The 15,542-nt window shown below is 43.2% G+C and overlaps 1 protein-coding gene across 1 annotated transcript in view; it reads right to left on the reverse strand.

Moving 5' to 3' along the window:
- Positions 1 to 308: 308 nt before the first annotated feature.
- Positions 309 to 15,542, reverse strand: part of COL1A2 (collagen type I alpha 2 chain) — a 36,183-nt gene continuing 20,949 nt past the window's right edge. The window contains exons 31-52 of the mRNA XM_062178956.1: positions 14,533 to 14,631; positions 13,464 to 13,571; positions 12,764 to 12,817; positions 11,890 to 11,943; positions 11,124 to 11,177; positions 10,968 to 11,021; positions 10,761 to 10,868; positions 10,016 to 10,069; positions 9,130 to 9,183; positions 8,001 to 8,162; positions 7,131 to 7,238; positions 6,368 to 6,475; positions 5,974 to 6,027; positions 5,782 to 5,889; positions 5,582 to 5,635; positions 5,127 to 5,234; positions 4,600 to 4,653; positions 4,361 to 4,468; positions 3,779 to 4,037; positions 2,854 to 3,038; positions 1,615 to 1,857; positions 309 to 896 (exon numbers count right to left, since the gene is read on the reverse strand). Of these exons, the coding sequence (XP_062034940.1) occupies positions 750 to 896; positions 1,615 to 1,857; positions 2,854 to 3,038; positions 3,779 to 4,037; positions 4,361 to 4,468; positions 4,600 to 4,653; positions 5,127 to 5,234; positions 5,582 to 5,635; positions 5,782 to 5,889; positions 5,974 to 6,027; positions 6,368 to 6,475; positions 7,131 to 7,238; positions 8,001 to 8,162; positions 9,130 to 9,183; positions 10,016 to 10,069; positions 10,761 to 10,868; positions 10,968 to 11,021; positions 11,124 to 11,177; positions 11,890 to 11,943; positions 12,764 to 12,817; positions 13,464 to 13,571; positions 14,533 to 14,631 (2,337 nt within the window). The 3' untranslated portion in view covers positions 309 to 749. The remainder of the gene's footprint in view (positions 897 to 1,614; positions 1,858 to 2,853; positions 3,039 to 3,778; positions 4,038 to 4,360; positions 4,469 to 4,599; positions 4,654 to 5,126; positions 5,235 to 5,581; positions 5,636 to 5,781; positions 5,890 to 5,973; positions 6,028 to 6,367; positions 6,476 to 7,130; positions 7,239 to 8,000; positions 8,163 to 9,129; positions 9,184 to 10,015; positions 10,070 to 10,760; positions 10,869 to 10,967; positions 11,022 to 11,123; positions 11,178 to 11,889; positions 11,944 to 12,763; positions 12,818 to 13,463; positions 13,572 to 14,532; positions 14,632 to 15,542) is intronic.

Consider the following 15,542-nt stretch of genomic DNA (forward strand, 5'->3'; position numbering starts at 1 on the left):
AAGGTACAATTTAATTTTTCTGCTTGTCCAAGAAATATGGCTTCTTTGGAACCAGGGAAGAGGATGAAAATGAGATTGGCAAAGAACAAAAGGACGATTTTGGGCAAATGATCTGTGTGTTCTTAATTGGGGGTCACATGGAGAACACTGCTGTCAAATCCGATTTAGAAAACCACACAACACAGAGGAGCATCTCTTCTCCAATTCTCCTAGCACCACCATCAGTCTTCAAGTTTCTGAAACACTATTAGCACCTTTGTATTATGAAAAATAAAACAAGGACCTCAGTTCGCCTCTGTCAAGGCCAGCACCCAACGAGGTGGAGCACACTCACAGGAAAGTATTTTGAGGTAGTTTAAACCTTCGGAAGTTTGGGTTTTAAACTTCCCTCTGTGGAAGATATTCAAAAGCCACAAGTGGTGCAAATGTACATGGTTTTTATTTTATTTTTCAATTTTTATTTTGGTTTTCTTACAAAGGTTGACATTTCCCACATTAGGTGTAAGACTTTTGGAAAAAATTCCAGATGTTTTTTAGGGGTTGGGGGAGAGAGTTCATGAAATCATATTGCACAATGCTCTGATCAATCCTTCTCCTCTTTCGCCCACAATTTAAGCAAGAAGATGTGCAGAAGAAATGGAAGGATTCAACTTTCAGTTAAAAAAGAAGAAGAGGAAGAAGAAGAAGAAATGGCAAGGAGAGAAAGTTTTTTCAAATTTCTTTTCTTTTTTAATTTAGGTGGAGTTCACTTATTTGAAACAGACTGGGCCAACGTCCACATAGAATTCTTGGTCAGCGCCACCGATGTCCAAAGGTGCAATATCAAGGAAGGGCAAACGAGATGGCTTATTTGTTTTGTATTCAATGATTGTCTTTCCCCATTCATTTGTCTTTTTCTGTTTAAAAGAGAGAAGAAAAAAAGATACGTAAGGCAGCACTATTTCAGCATCTGATAACATCTGACATGTAAAATTGAGATTTTTGTGAGTCACTTTTTGATTCTTCTAAGTGTGTCCCAAATCAACAAGCTCATCTTTGGAACAGAAGCATCAAGAATGTCTTTAGGGGAAGGGGTTCTCTCCCAGCCTACTTTTTAAAAAACATTTCAACACATCTTCTGGGGGATTTCTTTCTACAGTATCATTTTCAGGTGTGTGTGTGTGGAGAGGAAGTTGGGGGAGTATGTAGTACTGTCATTAAGGAATTTACATTTTTTTCTAATTATAGTGCATTGAAGAGAATATGCTACGTATTTTCCTTTATAAGGAAGCTATTAAGTATAAGCCATAATAAAAGGAAAAATAAAATATCTATATATAAATTATAGCTTATGCCCCAAGAAGTTTAAGCTCTGGGTATATACCATATTTTAAGAAGCTCATGTTAAAAGAAAAGCGACCAGTGTGTGAACATATTATACATTTTACTACTTCACAGTATTCAAGAAGACAAAATATGACAAGAAAACTCTTTACTTACCATCTGATTGTAAATAAAAACAATTATGAAAAATTATCAAATAAGTCAGGTCTCTTGTTCACTTAAGGGCCTAAGCTAGAGCCACCCCTTCCTACTCTCCATTCAAAGGTATCCCCATATTTCACTACTACTTACCGTGCAGCCATCGGCAAGAACAGTGTAAGTGAACCTGCTGTTGCCCTCGGCAACAAGTTCAACATCATTGGAGCCCTGCAGAATGACAGCCTTGTTCAAGTTGCCGGTTTCCTCATCCATGTATGCAATGCTGTTCTTGCAGTGGTAGGTGATGTTCTGAGAGGCATGATTGGCCAGCAGACGCATGAAGGCAAGTTGGGTAGCCATCTCCTTGGAGGTTACTCCTTCTACGTTGTATTCAAACTGGAGAAAATAAGGTGGGAGTTAGAGTTAAGTGGAGAAAGATTCAAATACTAAGAGTTATTTTTTTTTAAACATCTGGTATAGGCAGGAATAATGAACTGAGATCTAAGCCTTAGGAAAAGGTACTTTTAACGGAAACTCAATTCACTGGTCTTTGAAGCACCAGATGCCTAGATGGATGTAAGACTTGCTGGGCTAAGGCAAGGGCATCTAAAACAATAACTGTTTCAGTTAAGCCTTTGTGTGTATGTTGCTTTTCTTTAGAATAAGAGTGAGGAGGTACAGATTGGGATCTCTTTCTTTTCCTCTAATTCTGTGATTCATTGAATTCCAGTAAGCATTCAGGGAAGTGAGTGCAAAGGTTTGATTAAAACTTCAGGAAAGGCTGGCGCCGTGGCTTAACAGGCTAATCCTCCGCCTGCGGCGCCAGCACAGTGGGTTCTAGTCCCGGCTGGGGCACCGGATTCTATCCCGGTTGCCCCTCTTCCAGGCCAGCTCTCTGCTATGGCCCGGGAGTGCAGTGAAGGATGGCCCAGGTCCTTGGGCCCTGCACCCGCATGGGAGACCAGGAGAAGCACCTGGCTCCTGGCTTCGGATCAGCAAGATGCGCCGGCCGCAGCGGCCATTGGAGGGTGAACCAACGGCAAAAAGGAAGACCTTTCTCTCTCACTATCACTCTGCCTGTCAAAAAAAAAAAAAAAAAAAAAAAAAAAAAACCTTCAGGGAAACTGCTCTGGTTCTGAAAATTCAAGTGCACGGCTGTGGGGCTCGTGTTCCTTCACACCAATCAGCACTTGTCTGTTTCTCCAGTGAGTGTACACTGGGTCAAGTTTGAAGTACACGAACATATCCAATCCATCGTTTAATGTTCAACCTATGACAGTTTCTTTTAATAGGTCCATTTTGGTAAGGGGTCAACATGAACATAATGAAAAAACAAACAATCCTAATAAGACAGTGTTTAGTAGAAGGAGTAATGTCTCCAGGATTCCTCACCTGGGTACCACCATTGATGGTTTCTCCTAACCAGACATGCTTCTTGGCCTTGGAGCTCTTATACCAGTTCTTGACGGAGATGTTTTCAGGTTGGGCCCGGATGCAGGTTTCGCCAGTAGAGAAATCACAGTATACTTTGATAGCATCCATAGTGCATCCTTGGTTGGGATCGATCCAGTAGTAACCTTTTAAGAAAAGAGACTCAGATCATTAAACTTCTCACTGAGGAAATCATAGAGTTCTAATAATATTCATAAAAGATTCCAGTTTTTTGTTTTTAAAGATTTGATTGTACAGTTATGTCACCTACCCCACGCTTAACAGAAGAGGCATGGCCCCTTTCAAGATTAGACAGTTCTGTCCTCTTCTTCATAAAAGTCAAATAAGGGGCATTTACTACCACGAGAAAGGCAGAAGGGGCAGGTGTTTAGCCCAGTGGTTAAGATCCAGTGAGGCACCCATGTCCCACACTGGGGTGCCTGCGTTTGCGTCCCAGCTCTAGCCTCTGATTCCATCTTCTTGTGAATGCACGCCCTGGCTGGCAGCAGCGACAGCTTGGGTGACGAAGTTCCTGCCACCCAGGTGGGAGACCCAGACTGAGTTTCCAGCTCCTGATTTTGGCTTGGCCCAGCCCTCGCTATTGTGGATATTTGGGGAGTAAACCAGTGGAGAGGACTTCTCCCTTTGTCTCTCTGCCCCTCAAACAAATTAATAAAAAATTTAGAAAGAATATAAGGACAGAAATGTATTTTAAAGAAGCTTTGAGGATGAGTGCCAGTTGGGGGAAAAATATGATGCTGCACTAATTGGATGTTATTTCATGTAATGTAATTTTTACTCAACTGCATTTTCTCGTGAGCATCAGTGGAACTGATTTGGAAAAGCCTGTGAGAAGGATTACTCTGATTTGAACATCTCGACCTACCACTGCTCCACTCTGGGTGGCTGAGTCTCAGGTCGCGGCAGGTGCGAGCTGGGTTCTTCCGGGAGCCTTCAGGAGTGAGGAGGGTCTCAATCTGGTTGTTCAGAGACTTCAGAGTGGCATCGACTTCATAGTCCTTGGGTCTGAGAGAAGGTGGTGAGCGAGGCTGGTCAGCCCTGTAGAAGTCTCCATCGTAACCGAAGTCGTAACCACCGCCGCTTGAGCCAGGAGGGCCTGGAGGGCCGGGGGGACCGGGAGGGCCCTGCAATGGTGAGAGTGAGAGATGGGAGGCTTTGTATTTACTCACAGCAAGAGACCTCAATGGTAGCAGGTTTCCAGTTGAACTTCACACAAAGCATGTTCTATTAAGCAAAAATGGATCAAGTTCATATGAATAAGTAACTTGCCTCAGAACAGCTGCAAGGATGAGCTTAAAAAGCTCACTGCATACAGCTGTCATACAGTTTAGAAAATATACTTTAGCGTGGCTACTTGGGTCTAGCATCACAGTCATCTTGGTGTGATTTGAAGAACTGATCCCTTAGGTCAATGAAGCTCTTTATAATTTCCCCAAGTGATACTTACAGCAGGACCTTGGCTACCCTGAGAACCTCGAAGGCCAGCAGGTCCAACTGTACCGGGATGTCCAGAGCGGCCGTCTTTGCCAGCAGGGCCGGTAGGACCAGCAGGGCCCTAAGGAGGAAAGACACCAAGAACATCTATTGAGCCATCAGCTCCCCACAGGAAACCCCCACCAGCAGCCTGGGGCTCAATGCGTGAGTAGCGCTCATTTCAGAGAGGAGCCATCTCTTGCCTTCACCTACCCTGGGGCCAGCGGGACCCACAGCACCGGGAGCACCTTGATCACCATGTTGACCCTTTAAGGAGAGAACAGGAAATTACACTTTCAGAACACGTGTCAACAGTTTTTTTTTTTTTTCAAATTGAGTGGAAAACTTTAGTTCCAATGGTCTCCAAATTGATAAAATTGAAAATGTAAAGTGGAGCTCTTTTCTCCCATTATGTCTATTACATTCGATGATTTTTTTTTTCACAAGCCATTTCAGCAGTGCAGTATTAGTCATTCCCCTAATTATGTTTATTTTCAGTGGGGTTGAAGGACAGTGCTGCCAGGGGATTTTAATGTAAGTGTAGTTCTATCTCCCTTAACCCTCACCTTTCCACATTGGAATGATAAAGCCTCATCTCCTCGGGAGTGGGAGTTAGCCAGAGAACGGGATATGGCTGTGATGTGGGACGTTTTAGAACAATAACAGTGCACACATGAAGATGCTCAGGGCTGGAGGCCGTTATGGGCAGCATGCAGGTATGCTGGCCACGTTCTACTTACAGCGAGACCGGGAAGACCTTGCAATCCGTTGTGTCCCTTTATGCCAGGAAGACCTCTGGGCCCCTTATCACCAGGCTCTCCCTTATCACCCCGGATGCCTTGTGGACCCTGTGAAGAAATTTAACAATGGCATTCATTTCTCCACAAATGCTGCTTAATCCACTCAGACAGGCAACTGAAGACATGCAAAGGTCTAGACAGGCTCCCATCTCTTCTAGTGCTCTGCGTTAGCTGGGCAGATCCTGATGATTGTTAGATCCACATTAGTTAGATCCTGATGACTATTTAAAATAAGTGAATAGACAAGGCTTAAAATAGATCAAGTTATTTGTATCAGTTCTCAACAAGGAATACAAGTTTTTGAAAAGATGAAGCCTGGGCTATGTATTAATTATTTTCTTGAATGGATCCTCCCAACATGTTAGTTTGTAAAGAAGCCTTCACCATGTACATACACTAGGGCCTCTTGGACCAGCAGCACCGACGGGACCAATAGAACCAGCAGGGCCCTGTGAAGTGGGAGAAAAAAAACAAACAGAACTTGTCAGCCAAGACCAAGCTCCCCCTTCCGACACCTCCACTGTCGCCAGGTGCGGGAAGTCAGAGTGAAGCCCAGGAGGAAGGCAGCATTAAAGAGCTGGCTTTAAAAACTTACAGGTTCACCACGGTTTCCATGTTTGCCAGTGGGGCCCACGGAGCCTTGAGGACCAGGTGCACCTGCAGCACCAACAGGACCAGCATTGCCAGGGTAACCGCGTTCTCCCTACCACAGGCAAAATGAAATTTAGCATCACTCTGGCCTCTACTTAGTGACTTAAATCACAGAAAGGTGAGGAAATGTACTGACCTTGTGTCCAGCCTGACCGTCGCGTCCTGGAGGACCATCGCTCCCAGGGTTGCCCTGTGAAGACACCACACAGATTAAAGCCCTTGGTGAGACGCTGCTGCCCCTTTGCCCTTGGGTTTTGGCTACTCTGTCTTCTTCACTCCCAGTGCTTGGGACGAGAACCTGCTAGCCTACATTTTATTTTAGAGGTGTTTTTAATATCTGGGTCCAACACCAAACTAGTTAAAGGTTCATTCTTCTACCCAAGTTCATCTTTCAATGCCAGAAGTGGTCATGACATGTAGATGTGGAGAAAAAGACACTCTTGGAACAAGAGAGTCTCAGCCCAACACCCTAAATTACATACAATAAAACTCTGCTCGATTCTATGATGTAAACAAAATACTGGACTCACATCACGACCGGCTTCACCAGGAGCTCCGTTGACTCCAGGACTGCCCACAGCACCAGGGGGACCACGGGCCCCGGGAGGGCCTGCGATGCCAAGAGGACCAGGTTCACCCTAACAAAGCAGAGGAGATAAAACATTACTCTGGTTGGACAGAATGCCAACCTCACCCTCCAGAAACAACCCGAGGCGGGAGATTCCAGTGTGAGGAGAGGAGGTGAAGTGAATACGAATGGTCCAGAAAATGGTAAGCAGTGTCATTCGTGTCACCCTACACAGAGGGTTGGCTAGGTATCGTTATGCAGTGTTGCTCTGCTCAAGGCAAGCATGGTTTTCATCCAACACTCCACATGAAACGAATTCATGAGGTTGATAGAGTTTATGGAAATGAGATGGGTCCTGGCTGCTGTCAGTATAAGGTTTAATGGAATGATTCAGAACTTTCCAGTTTCATTCTTCCTCCAGGAGAAATGATGCCAGCATTTCATATTGCAGAGCAGTCAAAGCAATTAGAGCTTATATCGTTCTTAAGCGTGTAGAAAGAACAAAATCATTCCGCATAATGTTAAGCGGCGTCTTTAGAGTGTGTGTCTAAGGAAGGTGCTATTAAAGTTTCTGAGATAAGTGACATGCGATCTGTATAAAGAAAATGCCAGGAGTAAAAAATCTTAAGTGGAGCCATTCAGTGATCAATCTGTCACATTTGAAGTGGCAGCTTTTAAAACCTTTTATTATGCTAATGAGAATCAGAATGGCGTCAAACACTCACCAAAGCACCAGCAACACCTGGGAGACCACGTTCACCTCTGGAGCCGGGAAGGCCCAGAATGCCAGGAGCACCAAGAAGACCCTGAGGACCTGGGGTGCCAGGAGGTCCCTAAACAAGAGGAAAAACACGGTATAATCCAGGTAGGACCCCTAGGTGAGAGCCCAGCTGGGCTTGCGCACTGGGGAACCTGCTGTCCTCGGTGTAGACGGCTAGTGAGCTCTTGGGTATCTTTTCCATTGCGATGGGAATGAGCTCACATTTGGGCATGTGGATATCTGTATGTATTTGTACCCTGCTCCTCCTCAAGACCCAAGGTGTAACATTTTAAAATATGTGGCTGAGATCAGTGAAGCCACGTGGGGATGGTGGAATAGAGTTTTTACTGAATTTATGCAAGGAAGCAAATTTTGCCCTTTGCCTCTAAAGTCTAATAGAGGAAGCTTTCAGAGTAGCCGTAATACCAGAAAATGCATACTTAATGAATGGGTATCTTACTAGGATTGATGAATTCACAGTAGGCAAAGGCATTCTGCTCTAATCCTGGTACCAGTCAGGGGGCCCCTCCCTCGGCAGCACACTTAGAAGGCCGTGAGGATGAAACCATGAGTTCCTCATTTGCTGCCGTCCCTATCACAGGCTAACTGAGCACCTGCTGCAGCCACGGCACCTCAGTGTGCACAAATCTGGCTCAGCCGAGCTACACTTGAGAGTCTGCAAATGCCACCTGGAGATTTGTGTAGGGGTTTTATTTTAACTTAATAAAAATATTCAATAATGTAAATAAATAAATATCACTTGGAGACTTGCGTAGGGGTTTTGTTTTAACTTAATAAAATATATATATTTTTAAAGAGTTTGAAATCAACTTACAGCAGTACCAGCCTCTCCAGAGGGACCCTTCTCTCCAGGAAAGCCAGGGGGGCCAGATGCACCTGTTTCTCCAGTTCGGCCAACTGGACCTTGGTCACCACGAGGACCACGAAGCCCTTCTTTACCGGCAGCACCAGGGGGACCAGGAGGGCCAGTAATACCCTGTGAGCAAATGTGCAAGGTCAATTACATTAAATGGACCTGGATGAGAGCACCAGGAGTTCCAGATATTAAGATGCCAACAGTGTGATTCAACAAAACAACAGCCCGGCCATTTTGGGGATAGGATTAGACTGTTAAATATTCTTTCTTGTAGAAAGTAGAAACTACAATCTTACTTCCCTGACACTGTTAGCAAAGAAAATACTCGAGGCAGACTCTACAGAAAATTTCTATAAGGAAAAGCAATGCCCTGCCGCCGGTACCCTAGAATGTTGGAATGAGAACCGTGAAGAGTTATGACTTGTAAACGAACGGGACTTTGAGTTTCGGAGCATCCTGCCCCTTTCTTTTCAAAGAAAGCCAATACTGGCATTTTGTTCATAACTGAGGAATCACATATGCTTTCAACTCGGTTTAATTAAATGCCTACAAGGAATGACAATTTTTGTGTTATGAACCTGAGAAAGGATTCCAAGAAATCAACATCTTTGCTATTCCCCCCAACCCAAACCTTAAGCAGAAGACTTAATCCTTGGTAATTAATTAAATTCTCTTGAGCCCTGACAGAAGAATCTGAAACAGAATTAAATTAGGGGCCAAACCACCTATAAATTCAGAAACCATTGTATCCTAACAACGGAGGCAGAATGTTGCCCATAAAGGGTAATTAGATATAAAAATATCTGATATGTGACTAAAACTGTTCTGCTCTTTATTTTTAACAATGAGAACACATCCCCGAAAGGGGACTGGTGTTTGCAATGAATAGAAGCCTCTTAAACTGATATTATAAAATATGATTTGTGATGATTTTGCCTCAATGGTTCAGAAAACCTGATTTCAGGCCAGGAAAATAATAGCAAATATTAGCGAAGTGTTTTCATCAAGTTTCTTACCCTCTTCCCACCAGAGACAAGGTCTTTTGGCTAAAGTAAATGAAAACACAAGTGTGTAGAGGTTTACTTACAGAGGGGCCTGGGGGTCCAGTCCGTCCAGCAGCACCAGGGAAACCAGTCATACCCTAAGAAGCAAGCAATCACAATTCCGTCATCAACACCATCTTCAGGGATTTGGGTGAGATGTGAATTTCTCCTTTGGGAAGCCCTCATTCCATTGACCAGGGATGGACCAAAGAGCAAGTAGTAGGCAGCCTCACACAGGGTATTGTTTAGTCAGGACTCGAAGACCCTCCTTCTCCATTCATGCCACCCTGCCAGTTGCACCAAACTTTTGTTGGTTGGTCCCCTTTGAAATGCTAACATATTATCTGATCGTTATCAAATCAAGAAGATAAGACAATATGTTATGATTTCACATGGGTGTGTACACATTAATAACTCTTTCAACCAACTGACTGGGTGCTAAGGCAATGAGTACTGAATAAGTAGTGCTGTTTGTAGAGGAAGGGACTCTAAATGGCCCAGAGCACTCAGCACGGTCGATGGAGAGAGAGAGTGGGTGGAGTTCATCCTGGGTGGCTCTGTGTCTCTGGAGTCAGTGGGACAGCTTTGAATGGAGTGGGGAAGGACTCAGGCAGAAAAAGGGGGACACCCGCAGGAAGCTCAATGGTTCCAGAGAGTATTTCACCCACTTCTCAATTTAAACAGCCTGATGATGATGCCCCCAAAGTGAGGTGGTAGCAATATTTACTGCGTTGAGTTCCAGCTGGGATTGAGTTAGCATGCTATGTAGCTGACATTAACTTCAGTATCTGAACTGCTCTGAAGAGAATGAACTTGGACCTTGGGTTTCCTCACTGCAGTCCAAATTTACCAGAAACTTCAAAACTTTCAAGTTCTCCTGCATAAGTTCCAAAGAAAGAGAAGTGATTTGAGTCCATGGTAAATACTCACAGGGGGGCCTCCATCACCACGACCTCCAGCAGGACCAGGGGGACCATTTGGACCCTAAAGGCAAGCAAAAGGTGGGATCAAGTCAGAAAATAACCACAGTTCTTACACATGCTACATTTCTCCTCACAGGAATCATTTCTGAGATTTCCAGATGAAAATGCAGAAATGAAAAATGATCATGTATGCCACCTGGAAGAAATGCTCTTGTTTCATATCACAACCTCTGTGGGGTTTTTAAACAATTAAAAGTAAGACAATATTTACAAAAATCTTGTAAATTGTGAAGTGGTATGCAAATTATTCTTGTTTTTTTTTTTTTTAAATATATTTTAATTTGTTTGAAAGGTAGAGAGAGAGAGAGAGACAAAGACCCATCTGCTGGTTCATTCCATAAATGCCTTCAGCAGCTGGGATTGGGTCAGGCCAAAGCCAAGAGCCAGGAACATATTTTGGATCTTCCATGGGAGTGGCAGGAACCTAACAGCCCGAGCCATCATCTGCTGTGCGCATCAGTAGGATGCTGGAATCAGGAGCAGAGAGGGGACTCAAACCCAGGCACTGGGGTGCGGGCATCCCCAGCGGCTTCGGAAGCACTGTGCCAAAAACTTGCCTTGCTCTTAACTTTTGCAATCATCTATCTGGTACGTTCCCTCAGGCGCAGTGGGCACCTGCCTGATGTTGCTCAATGATAAAATCTCTTGGGTAACTACACAGGTTGAGTTGACCACCAATGAATCCAACTTACAGATGGGCCAGCAGCTCCAACGGGGCCTGCGGGACCAACAACACCATTTTCACCCTTGGGTCCCTTGGTTCCTTTCTCTCCTTTAGCACCAGGTTGACCAGCAGCACCCTGTTGGAAAGAAAGAGTTACAGCTCTGGCATTCTCACTCACCTGACTATGCCCCAACTGGGGATGGTCTCAGATTAACCTTTGTTAGGTGATACTCACAGCAGGACCAGCGAATCCATTAGGGCCAGCGGGACCAACCTCACCACGTTCACCCTAGGGTGGAGAAAGGGTTTAAACACATCTCAGCAATCCAATCCATTGACGTCTACAAAGTGTGAGGGGTGAGTGTCCCAACTGACCCAGATTTCTACTTACAGGACTACCCCGAGGACCAGCAGGGCCAGCAGGGCCAGCAGCACCAGCTTCACCCTGGAGGGGGTGGGGTCCAAAGACAGTTTGTTAATGCACCTCACACAGATGCTCAAAGAAGTAGTCGGGAGAGAACGCGGTGGCAGACAGTGGGCTATTGTCAGAGCTGGCAGATGCCTTGCAAGACATAACCAGTGCACGTGGCACACAGGCAAATGAACTGGACCCTCACTCCTCTGAATGCTGCATTCATTTTGGGGTCTGGGACATACGCTTGCAGAAAACACTATAAATCAGTTCCCACAATACCAGAAGGAGGAGGATGTTTTAATTTTTAGATGGACCCAGGGTTGATCTATTTGCTGTGATCTCTGTAATACAATAAATAAGATCTATTTTAAGTGGATTGTTCAATGTGAAGTGGGCATGCTACATATTTTATCGATTTTTTTTTTTTTTACAATTGAAGGCTTTGAGAAGACTTAGTGCATTAGGATATTGTTAATGGGCAACAGGGAAAGACTTTAAAACAAATGATAGGGATTAAAATACAGATCAGATAGCTGGCACATCTATAGGAAGGGGAAGAGAACTTTAAACACATAGCATTTGTTTCCTGCTGCTTTATCACAAGAGCTAAGTTCTGAAATAAGTGGGCTTTATACCAAGCCATAAAAATGAATTGCTGGGGCTATTTGGGACTAGGGCACGCAGGAAATTTTAGGTAGTGCTATCAGTTCCAAGATACAACTCAGTGAAAATGCACACTTACCCGGTCACCTGTGGCTCCAGCAGGACCAGGGGCACCTACAGCACCAGGAGCACCCTACCCCCCAAAAAGGAAAGACATATCTTGTTAACTACATCCCATGCCATCAGTGGAGAACCTTGCCATTCTCCTTTGCTGGGCTTATACAGTGAACACTCTTTTTGCACACTCTGCACATCAAGAGAGATCTGATGCATTTCAGTTCTAACTGTCAGAGACTATTAGAAGTCACTTTCGGGGGGAGAGAATCCCAGGAATAAAGGCAATTGCAACGTGTAAGTCAAGGGCAGGTTAGGAATTTGGAAGATCTAAACTCTTAACTCCTCCCAGTAAAGGCCCCTGGAGAGCAGCAAATGAGTAGGCTTGTTTGGAACTCTTAAGAATTGTGTGATTCAAAGGATGGACTGTTACAGAGGTGCTACAGTGCATGATTAGCACCAGGGAGAACCAAGGCACAGGGTGGTGTGAGAGAGCCCCGGTGCCTTTTATGGGATTATCTCTGGCATCTCCAGGGTATTAACAGCTAATCTTTGGAGCTTCTTTTTGATAAATCCTAAGACATACATTTGTATAAGTCTTGGACCTTGTTGGGGGTTCTGGCCTTTTAAAATGTAAAAGAACTATTTGTGTGTGTGTGTGTGTGTGTGTGAAATAAATGCCCTACTATCACTTAAAACAATCACTTTACATGTTATTAAACCTAGAGTTTTTGGTCTGTACTTTGTAGTTGGCACAGTTAATACTAAAGAAGGTAAGACTCCAAATGTGAATTTTTTTTGAAACTTCAATTCAAATGGAGTAAAATGTAAAAAAAAAAAGAAAAAAAAAGGAAAAATACAAATGATACAAATGTAAACACAAACAAAACTCTACTCACCCGAGCACCGTCTCTGCCAGGGTTACCAACTTCACCTCTGAGGCCAGTTTCACCCTGAAAGTATGAAGTAAGAACAACTTTTTGTTTCCCAACCAAATTTCTGAATCAACATTAATCCAAAGTGTTCTACAGATGCCATTAGCCATTTAAGATTTTTGGTAATGTTTGAATTTCCTACCATTCAATAATAGGATGTTGAATGAGGGGAAAAATAAGAAAAGAGATAATTCAAGGCCCTTTTCAGCTTATTGTTAAATATTTTTTTTCCTAATTTCCATACGCACTCCTGGAGCATAATCAAGCAAGGTACAAATTCATGTGGACGGAATCATAAGACAACATTACAATGAGCTCCAGCGCCTGATCACTCTTGTGCATAACTAATGCGGCAGCACGGTTGACAGCTGTTCGATATAGCTCCTTCTCATTAATTAGGGCAGGATGAAGCATTATTGTTAGTGGCATTAAAATGAGCCTCATGTATTACTCAACACCATCTGGTTGCGTGAAATTCCATGGTAGCAAGGAATTTTGCCAGATTAGTGAGTTTAGAAATGCGTAGGTACTAGGTGGCAGAGAGAAGTGGATATAGATATCAAAATGCAACCAAGCCACCTGCCAAGAAGTGTACAACACTGGGCGCCCTTCTGTGGTAGAGTTCATCAACAGTAAATATTAAGGTCCAACACTGAGCAAGTACCTTTTCTCCCTTGCCTCCAGGAATGCCAGCAGCACCCCTCTCTCCTGGGAGGCCACCAGGACCAGACGCACCAGCAGTGCCTGGAGCACCAACCACACCAGGTTCACCCTTGAAGCAAACACATGTGAAATCAATTATTTCAGTGGCAAAAGAAGAAAATGATGAATCAACCTCTTGAAGGATTCCAATTTAGACATTTAATAGATAACATTCTTGCCCGCTTAGGCACACAAAGGAGGGCTATTGAAAGGCGGGAGACCATCACAGAGGAAGATGCTATTAATGATACAGCGACTAAAGCCAAGAGGGTAGAGGGGGTGGGCGACTGTGGTTCCTCTATAATCTCTCCCAGTCCTCTTAAGAAAGGCAGGTGCAGAAAAGAAGGGGACTGGACAATGGGAACCAGAAGAGTGAAAAGTGCCCACAAACATTTTCAAGGGTAAGTCTCTTGTCCCGTAGAGGAAACACGAACAGAGACCTCATCAACAGGGGAGATGTTTGCATTTTAATCTCCCTAAGAGTGGAAACTATAGCTTCCATTTTTCTATGGAACTACAATTCCACATACTTAAAACTTGTTGACTGGCTTCTGAGATGAATAGATCCCCTTGCAAGAATTACCTCACAAAACTGTATTTTCTTATTTCTTCTTACCTTGCTATTTCCCCCAATGATACTCTTCCACACATTAATAGCTTTTTTTTTTTTTGCAGTGAATCTTTATATTTTTCTCTTTTCAGGTAAGAAGCAGAAGTAATACAAATGCTCTCTTTTTATTGCAGTTAATTTATTTTTCAGAACTCTATATTTTCTTCTATTTTAAAGTCTAAACCATGAATTCCATTTTGGAACACAAGTTTTAGACATATGTTTTTGGGGTGAATGTAGTGTCCAGTAATTTTTCCTCATCACAAGTTCTCTTATTGTATTTCTTTTTAAAATCTGACTCTATGAAATCACAGAACCAAAAATAAATACAAGTATGAAAAATGATTCTTCTATTGTAAAGGGTCACTTACTGTAGGGTAGACTGGGCCAAGTCAGCCATCTATAAGACGTGGAGTTTTACCTTGTTTCCATCAGGCCCTGGGGGTCCAGAAGGACCTCGGCTCCCAATAGGGCCGGGAGGACCAGCAGCACCACTCTCCCCGGGGGCACCACGCTCTCCCTGGAAAAGAGTGAGAAGACTTTCAGAGGGGCTCTTGGACACACCCGATTCACACTGGGCTGTCTTTTACATCCTGGTTCTGTTACTGATTAGCAAATGAAAATTTCTTTGATTCCGAATTTCTCTACTAGCAAAATAGAGGGATGAGATGAGACAGTCTCTAAAGTCTCATTCAATGCTAATGTTCTGGGCTGCAACATATGCTACCTTTAGACTATAGATTTCAACCTTTGGAACTTGCTTTCTTTGCTTCTCTTTTCTGTGATAGGTCCACAGGTTTAAAAATATGTCAGTTATACATAGTACTCAAAGGAAGATTGTGGTATTTTAGTAGAATAGCAATGTCAGGTATAGAAAATTAGACAGTGTCACGTCTATACTCCCTTTATGTATTGTCATATAATAATAATGCAACAGTTATAACATTAAACTGAAGACATATACATATGCATACATTTTATACACATAGAAATGTTTATTTCTATTTACCTACCTACCTATCCATCTATCTAAATATCTACCAGTTACATCTAAATATCACAAGAACACAGCATCCATCTTTGGCCCAGAGCATTTATCAACAGATACATTGTGGTCATTTCAAAGGAACTTGCTGTAACTTGGTTCTGTGGCACTATGGTTTTTTGGACACTAAATGTTTAAGTACTGATACAACAGAATAATTTAGGGGGAAACTAATCATTCCAGTTATGCTAATCCCCACAGGCTAAATCTATTTTATTTTCATTTATAATATGTTCATGAATTCAGTTACAGACTTTTACAGCAACACACATTGTAAAAATCAACTTTAGATCTGAGTAAAGATGTTACTTTTTTCCTTGGTTCAAGTTAAACCACTGTCAAAAATAGATCATATTTGTTCATATAAATCAGCAAATATAATAGCT

The sequence above is a fragment of the Lepus europaeus genome, chromosome 20, assembly GCF_033115175.1.
Source record: "Lepus europaeus isolate LE1 chromosome 20, mLepTim1.pri, whole genome shotgun sequence".
Taxonomy (NCBI): domain Eukaryota; kingdom Metazoa; phylum Chordata; class Mammalia; order Lagomorpha; family Leporidae; genus Lepus; species Lepus europaeus.